General features: G+C 42.9%; 1 protein-coding gene across 1 annotated transcript in view; it reads left to right on the top strand.

The window, feature by feature from the left end:
- The first annotated feature begins 8,910 nt into the window (after positions 1-8,910).
- LOC138370251 (uncharacterized) overlaps positions 8,911-9,341 on the top strand; it is a 62,037-nt gene continuing 61,606 nt past the window's right edge. Inside the window, exons 1-2 of the mRNA XM_069334256.1 lie at positions 8,911-8,970; positions 9,127-9,189. Of these exons, the coding sequence (XP_069190357.1) occupies positions 8,911-8,970; positions 9,127-9,189 (123 nt within the window). The remainder of the gene's footprint in view (positions 8,971-9,126; positions 9,190-9,341) is intronic.

The following is a 9,341-nucleotide window of genomic DNA, read 5'->3' as shown; positions in this document are numbered from 1 at the left end:
TTGTAGTCGACCAAATGGAATCACACTTTGCTCATGGAGAAATGGCAGGCAATTGGTGTGAAACTATACTTTCTTATCCCCTCTTGCCAGCCACATACATCACCCTCTCTATCTGACCACACGCAGAGAAAGAGATAAATTAAACAAGTAAAGGGAAACAGGTCACCGGTACAACTTTGTTCGTATAGGATCCGAAAGCTTCTTAAGTTCTTAAGTTATGCAGACGATGTAGTCAGAATAACGGGGCTGAAGATATGATGGCCAAACCATACTGATAGTTGAGGAGACGACGTTTCGGTCCGTCCTGTGGACCATTATCAAGTGGATTCTCATTATCGTAATTGATTATCATTATCGACTTGATAATGGTCCAGGACGGACCGAAACGTCGTGGTCTCCTCATCTTGTGATGTGTCGTTTAGTATTCTTAAGTGATTTGTTTCTTGGGGATCATTTGAGGTTTCACTGTAGGCTCAATACGGCCCAAGAATGCACCAGGATTCAATGCAAACCTGTGCCCAAATTGCACCACGAGAGTTGCCGGGGAATGGTTAGTCATGGAGCTCGGTTAACAAGTTTCTGGACTAACCAACCCTTGATGGGAATCGCTGGTGAAATGGTTATAGTACTGTGTATGCCACGGGGTGAGCCCTGGTAATGTAGGCTCGAACCCAAGTCGGATCGTAACGTTCTTACGTGATATAAATAGTGGATAGGTAAATATTCGACGATAAACTTCAGACCACTTGTGTGGTAGAAGCCGGTGTACCCATAGGAATGTGCTCGGAGCACTTCTGTGAAGAACACAGCACAAGTGTACCACAGAACATTGTTCTCGGACCACGACTGGGTAACACCACACAACACAGAAGACATTCCCAGATTCTTTTGCATATGCTGATGATTGCACACTTAACCAAGATGATTAATAATGCCTCAAAGCAAAATTAAACACTTAGACTAGAAGGATATTATTACCTCTGAACCATTTAATATGACGGTTGTCACAAATGAAAAACTTGATACATAATTCATCGGTTAATTTCTCCATTAAATCCCTCACAGATCACTCTCTTCTAATTTTAGATGCCTGTCCACAGTCGTAAGATGATTAAAACAGAATCAAGATAGAGCCATATATATATTGCGAGAACTATAATCAATACTCCACACTCAATACCAGACACACTCAAATTTATGGTTGGCTTCGTTATTAATAATAATAATAATAATAATAATAATAATAATAATAATAATAATAATAGCAGAACTGTAAAGAATACTTAGTAGGAATAGCAATCAAAGAAATTCGAGAGAAGAAATAAAATATTAACATTCGACCCTTGTTCAATAGCGACGAGGAAACCGCACGTCCGGTGACATGATAAACTTTTGTTTGAAAATAATCTTATACATATAACAGGGATGAAGGAGAGAGAGAGAGAGAGAGAGAGAGAGAGAGAGAGAGAGAGAGAGAGAGAGAGAGAGAGAGAGAGAGAGAGAGAGAGAGAGAGAGAGAAAAAAAAAAGAGAGAGAGAAACTGAGACAGAGAGAGAGAGAGAGAGAGAGAGAGAGAGAGAGAGAGAGAGAGAGAGAGAGAGAGAGAGAGAGAGAGAGAGAGAGAGAGACAGAGACAGAGACAGAGACAGGCAGCCACATACTCAAAACTAGAGGAGACCAAAGTCATACAGAGAGGAGCTCGGGGGTACTGCTCCACTGCCCCAAGAGGCTGGCGAAGGATCCTCCCAGATGGTCAGACAATCACCAGGCATTTCCGTAACCCCTTTTACAGGCTAACGGAATCCCAACTTTCTTTTTGCCAAACCGCCGCCGCCATCACCTGCAGCCTCCCTGTTCTTTTATCTCTCTCTTATACACCAACCTCACTTAAAATTCAATTATTAGTATTGCTCCTTCTGATTATTTTTTTTGTCTAAATTGCTTCCATATTTCTCAACAAAACTAATGGATGCAACGTGAGAGGCAGACCTTGAGGAACTTCAATCCACGCCAACCACCTCATTACGAAATATTATCCATAATCGAACTCCAGTGAATGGTAATCACCGAAGGCTTCACATCACAATGGTTCAACTCGATGCGCTAATGATGCAGCCGCTGCGGGCTAATTGAGGGGGTTTGGTGGGGGCGGCGAGTGCGGTCTGGCGGCGAAGGCACTCTAATACGTCACGTTCTTGACCGGCGCCTGGTCTTCCGGTGGGCCGCAGTCTCAGCCTCCTCCTCCTCCTCCTCCCCTGCTTGCCCTTCACCGTTTCCGGCTGATGTGAAGAACGTTCCCTGCATCTTCAGGAATGCAGCGAAGGAGAGAGCCAGTGATGCTTTCGACTTGGAGATTCAACTCCTGGGTTGGATTTTTTTTTTTTTTTAGTTGCTGTAGTCGCCCAATGCACTATAACCCTCGGGGTATATGTCATTTCATCTCTACTTATGATACGGGGTAAGGAATATGTCTCTATTACCTCACTTTCCTGCTTAAGCCGAAGGTTCGTGCAAAGAGGGTGACAATGAAATTACTGAAATTCTGAAAGGCAAGTATGAGGCTATATTTAGCACCGCAATAAACAACATGAAAGTGGGAGATCCAGACAGCTTCTTTATGAATGCCATCCAAACCCCAGACAATATAACTGATGCAGACGAGGAGTCACAATAACGTGGCTGAAATATGTTGACTAAACCACACTAAAGGAAGACGACGTTTCGGTCCGTCCTGGACCATTGCCAAGTAGATTGTGAGAATGGTCCAGGACGGACCGAAACGTTGTCGTTCCTTCACTTTCTAGTGTGTGGTTTGGTCAATATAACTGATATTAAAACAAACACAGAAGTCTTTGAAAGAGAAAGTCTATGCACTCAGCCCCAGGTCCAGACTTGTGAAACTCTATATTCATCAAGATATGTAAAGTACCAGTAACGCGAGGAGATTCCAGCAGCTCTGAAATCAGCAGATAAAGCTCCATTGCACTAGGGAGGTAGCAAAGCCTTGGCAAAAATTTATAGACCAGTTGTTTTATGGAAAACAATGAGCTTTACAATCCAGGTCTACACGCAGGAAGATCCTGTCTTTCGTAATTAATTAATCACTATGACAGAATCACAGAAACGTTAGAAGAAAAACAAATTGCAGATGTTGTATACATAGATTTTGCAATGGCATTTGATAAGTGTGACCATGGAGTGATGGCCCATAAAATAATATCAATAGGATTAACGGGTAAGGTAGGGCGTTGGATTTTCCATTTTCTATCAAACAGAATGCAAACAGTAACAATCAAGTTACTGAAATGAAATGGGATCAAGTCCAAGTACAATGAAAGGCTCTGTACCACAGGGCACAGTCCTTGCTCCACTGCTCTTTCTCATTCTTATCTCGAATATAGACAAAAATACTGGTCACAGTTGCGTGTCATCTTTTGCTGATAATACGAAAATCAGCATGAAAATTTCCTCAATAGAAGACACTGAAAAATTACAAGCCGATATTAATAAAGGCTTTGACTGGCCAACGGAAAATAACTTTATGTTTATCTGTGATAAGTTCCAGGTACTGAGGTATGGTGGAAACGAGGAACTTAAACGAAACACAGGGTACAGGACACACTCAGACCTACTCATAGAAGGAAAGCAACATGTTAAACATCTGAGAATTATGATGTCTGACGACCTGACATTTAGTGAACATAACCGAGCAAATATAGCGGCGGCCAGGACAATGATAGGATGCATTATGAGAACGTTCACATCCAGGGACCCCACAGCAATGCTAATACTATTTAAATTACTGGTGCTGTCCCGTCTTGAGTATTGTTCGGTACTCACTTCCCCTTTCAGAGCAGGAGAGATCTCTGAATTAGAGGGAATACAGAGAACATATACGGCACTCATAGACACGACGAAACATCTAAACTACTGGGACCGTCTGAAAGCTGTCAAAATGCACTCTCTGGAAAGGAGACGAGAAAGGTATCAAATAATATATACATGGAAGATAATGGAAAAGAAAGTACCAAATTTGAGCAGTAGAATAACAACATACTGGAGAGAAAGGTTCGGAATGAAATGTAAAATAGAACCAGTGAGCAGTAGAGATGCTATAGACACAATCAGAGAACACTGAACAGCAGAGGTCCACAGCTGTTCAATATTCTCCCAGCAAGCATTACAAATATTGCCGGAACAAAGGTAGACTTCTTCAAGAACAAGTTAGATAAGTTCTTGCAAGAAGCACCGGACCAACCAGGCTGTAGTGGACATGTGAGCCTGCGAGCCACTCCAACCAACAGCCTGTTGGACCAAACAAGTCGAGCCTGGCCCCGGGCCAGGCTCGGGGAAATAGAAGAACTCCCGAAACCCTCTCCAAGTAAGCCCCAGGTAATCCAGTCGCCCCCATAACCTAACCGACATGAGCAGCATGTTGGGTTAGCCTAGGTAGCCTAGGAGTCGAGGGCTTAGAGCGACTGCCAATAGTGACATGATTTCCAGGTAATGTCTTGAGGAATCTGGTCAGCCATCACGTATCCCCAATGAATCTTATCGACGAAATACTCACTTAAGAAAATAATCTAAATGACTTTGAGTTAAGATTATCGACTACATTAAAATGTTAAGTAAGACAGCCTTGAGGTTTTTGGCTTGATACGTGTCGTTTTAAAAACGAGGATATGATGGGTGTCCAAGGATGCGGCTCTATATAACGTTCAATGAGCCTGCGTTCTGCGGTTTTTGGGCCCGTGTTCTGTTTTTTTTGGGCCCGTGTTCTGAGGTTTTTGGGCCAGCGTTCTGCGGTTTTTAGGCCCGCATTCTGCGGTTTTTGGGCCCGTGTTCTGAGGTTTTTGGGCCAGCGTTCTGCGGTTTTTAGGCCCGTGTTCTGGGGTTTTTGGGCCCGTGTTCTGAGGTTTTTGGGCCCGCATTCTGCGGTTTTTGGGCCCGTGTTGTGCGGTTTTTGGGCCAGCGATCTGCGGGTTTTGAGCCAGCAGTCAGCAGCACCGGCTACATTACGACTAAGTGTAGATAGTGGAGAACCATGCAACCCTTACTCATAATAGAATGTCGCATTTTGACGTATACTCGACCTAAAGCCAAAAATTGTGGCACTAGAAAATTGTAGTAGCTTGCAAAATTCACGTGCTGTCCCGTATTTTGTTTTGGCTCGTCTGGTAGGTTAGGCTAAAGCCACTTCAGTACGACTGTTACTTACGCTTCCATACCTCCTGTCACGTAAACTCAGACGTACACAGTAACATGACAGGTGACACACTGGTAGCACAGTACACAGTAACATGACAGGTGACACACTGGTAGCACAGTACACAGTAACATGACAGGTGACACAGTGGCAGTACAGTACACAGTAACATGACAGGTGACACACTGGTAGCACAGTACACAGTAACATGACAGGTGACACACTGGTAGCACAGTACACAGTAACATGACAGGTGACACAGTGGCAGTACAGTACACAGTAACATGACAGGTGACACACTGGTAGCACAGTACACAGTAACATGACAGGTGACACACTGGTAGCACAGTACACAGTAACATGACAGGTGACACACTGGTAGCACAGTACACAGTAACATGACAGGTGACACACTGGTAGCACAGTGTGTCACAAGTGTCAAGCCATTACGACTACATAGCACTGGGAAGGGGTCAGGATATGGATTTGGGATAGGACGAATGGTGCCCAATCACTTGTGGACGGTCGGGAAATGGACGCCGACCTGCATGAAGCGAGACCGTCGCTCTACCGACCAGCCCAAGTGGCTGACCACCAATCCTTTGGCGTCTAAAATAATCAACAATAGAACGATTTTGATCAAGGCGAAAAAATAGAAACTTAGCTCATTCACACGAACTTAAGTAATTGTTTCTTCAACGTACAAACATTGAAAGAGTACATTAAGTAAAGACCCAATATCCCAGTGAACGTTCTTGATTTTGATTTTGCATATGTGAAAAAAATGATTTTGAATTTTTCTTTATCTCTTAAAGAGCTTTCTGTTCCAGTTTCCTCAGACTAGTTTTAAAGTAGTTTTGTAAGTTTTGCCCCGAGAGGCTAGTTTATTGGTCAGCGTCACTCATCCTGTGAGTGGACACACCGCCATAGTGACAGTATTGGGCAGCGTCACTCATCCTGTGAGTGGATACACCGCCATAGTGACAGTATTGGGCAGCGTCACTCATCCTGTGAGTGGACACACCGCCATAGTGACAGTATTGGGCAGCGTCACTCATCCTGTGAGTGGATACACCACCATAGTGACAGTATTGGGCAGCGCCACTCATCCTGTGAGTGGACACACCGCCATAGTGACAGTATTGGGCAGCGTCACTCATCCTGTGAGTGGACACACCGCCATAGTGACAGTATTGGGCAGCGCCACTCGTCCTGTGAGTGGACACACCGCCATAGTGACAGTATTGGGAAGCACCACCAATCGAATCGGGTTCACGGGTTCGATCCCCGGCGGAGGCGGAAACGAATTAGCAGCGCTTCTTTCACCCTGATACAGCTGTTCACCTAGCAGTAAATAGGTACCAGAGAGTTAGACAGGTGCTACTGGCTGCTTCCAGGGGAAGTACAAGAAAAAGGAGGCCTGGTCGAGGACCGGGCCACAAGGACACTAAGCCCCGAAATCATCTCAAGATAATCTCAAAATAACCTCAAGATATCAAAATCAAAATAAATAAGATAACCTCAAGATAACCTCAAGAAGGTCTCGGCAGAACCTATCAACCTAACCTCACATACCTGCACGCATATGGAGAGCATCTTAGGGGACACATTAACCATCACACAGTTTCAAGTGTGTAGATATGACAGAGCCCGATAGGCTCATGAATCTGTACACCTGTTGATTGACGGTTGAGAGGCGGGACCAAAGAGCCAGAGCTCAACCCCCGCAAACACAACTAGGTGAGTACAACTAGGTGAGTACAGTGCAGTCTAATATAATTAACGCAACATTTTGTATAGATAAATCCTGCCCAACTAACCTTGCTAAATGTGTTTAAGACATTAACGAACTCTTTAGACCAAGGACACGAAGGAGACGTGATGTACCTGGCCATCTCTAAAGCCTTTAATAAAGTGTCACATGAATGAATGGTAAGGATATTAAAGTAAATAGAATAAGTGGTAGAGTTCTATAATAAATAAAACAATGGTTAGAACACACACACACAAAATGGGTCGTCCTAAACGACCTTTGAGGTTATCGTGAGGATATCGGTCATCGGTCATCTCTATTGGAGGGTGCTATCTGTGGGGAATTGAGCTGTGAGATTTATATTTATTTAATTTATATGAATTTCTATAGAAATTTTATTTGGCGTTAATTTGTATATTTCAATAGCAAACGGTATGATGTTTAGTGGACTGTATTTCTTAAAATTCTCACAAGTCGCTTGTCTTACACATTATGGGGGTTTATTGTTTATATATGTAGTCACACATATAAATTATTGGTTTGCAGACATTACCTACAGTATTAGACTTCATATATATATTAATTAAAATGGGTAGGCCTTAACTTATTGCTGTTATATCCTATACAACCAGTATGAACACGGGTCTCGTAGGGCCTGGTGAATAGCGCGCAGGACTCGTAATTCTGTGGCGCGGGTTTCGATTCCCGCACGAGGCAGAAACAAATGGGCAAAGTTTCTTTCACCCTGAATGCCCCTGTTACCTAGCAGTAAATAGGTACCTGGGAGTTAGTCAGCTGTCACGGGCTGCTTCCTGGGGGTGGAGGCCTGGTCGAGGACCGGGCCGCGGGGACACTAAAGCCCCGAAATCATCTCAAGATAACCTCAAGATAACGGGTGAATAAGTCAGTCGATCCACTTTGTGGGTGTGGCTGGCCTCCAACTAATGTACTGGAGTACTAGGTTACTAGTGTTAATTCTTGTTCCTTGTCTGTTCCGGTCAAAGGGCACTTACATATACTAGCAGCAATCCTATATATGACAGCTATATCAGAAGAAATATTGGTAATTTAAATAAAGAGATGAGAATATTGCTCACCATGGTTGGTCTCTCTCGTATGCTAACCGGTTTGCCCTATATATATTCCTAACCTAACTGGCCACCCGCCAAACACACACCGAAATTACAACGTTGGTACAACGTTCGAACAAGTTTTAACACCTTCTAACCAGTTATAACAACCAATATAGCACGTTGTAACAACGTTCTAATACGTCATAAACACGTTAAGCCAAGATGTAACAACTTTATTACAAGTTGTAACAAGCGGAAAATAGAGACAGTTACGGTTTGTGTTTCCAGGGCAGGAATGTAAAGTTAATAAACAGGTTTCGGTAATACACTTCCCTTACAGTAGTAGTTCCGTGTCCACAACAGAAGCACTTTACTTGTGTAACACAGCTGTCCAAGGGAAAATTCTAGGAGCTAAATTTGCTCCAGCGACCTGTTAATTAAATTAACAATGACTGACTTACTGGCCGTCCTCCACTGACACCCTGGCTCTCTCGTCCAGATGTCAAGACCTGGTAGAAAGGTCACATTTATTATATTTTGGTACTATTAATTAAGTTAATTTAAGTGAGATGTTTTTAAGATTTTTTAAGAGTCCAAAGATTGCTGTATTAAGAATGTTTCCCAACAGAATTAGCTGGTGAATTAATAGCGCCATGGCAATGATATCTCGTTTTCTACGGGAGAATATCTCATTTTCTATGAGAGGAAAATTCCACTGCCACATCTTCAGTGGGAATAAACCCTATTTCTAGGGTTAATTTGTTATTACAAACAGCAGCAATATTACCTGCATATTGTAACGAATATTAATAAATGGTGTCGGGTTTTCGACACCATCTTAGGACCAGCCAGTTTTGTCATATGCACCAATGGCATAGATGGATATGTCCAACCACATTATCAAATTTGCAAATGACACTAAGATCAATGGTAAAATAGTAAGAGAAAATGATATTGAGGCTGTACAAAGAGATCTACATAAACTCCACAAATGTCCGGACGACTGACAGATGCTTTGAATATGAAAACGCATGATATTGCACCTATGGCATCACAATGTACATTACAACTCTCAAATCAACATTACATTGCAGGAGACTGATGAAGAAAACGACCAAGGTGTTACACTCCAGCGGTTACTGAAATATACTCAGAAAGTGGGAGTTGCAGTGAAACAACAAAGCCTAAAATCTTACCTATTCCTAGCCATTGTCAAACAAATCTTCAACTTCAAAAGAAAAGAGAGTTGTTATTCAACTGTACAACTCTCCTGTACACTCGGACTACTGAACCCACACATGGATACATC

The sequence above is a fragment of the Procambarus clarkii genome, chromosome 31, assembly GCF_040958095.1.
Source record: "Procambarus clarkii isolate CNS0578487 chromosome 31, FALCON_Pclarkii_2.0, whole genome shotgun sequence".
NCBI classification, from domain to species: domain Eukaryota; kingdom Metazoa; phylum Arthropoda; class Malacostraca; order Decapoda; family Cambaridae; genus Procambarus; species Procambarus clarkii.
Note: the sequence above shows the minus strand (reverse complement) of the source record. Positions and strands in the feature narration are given on the sequence as shown.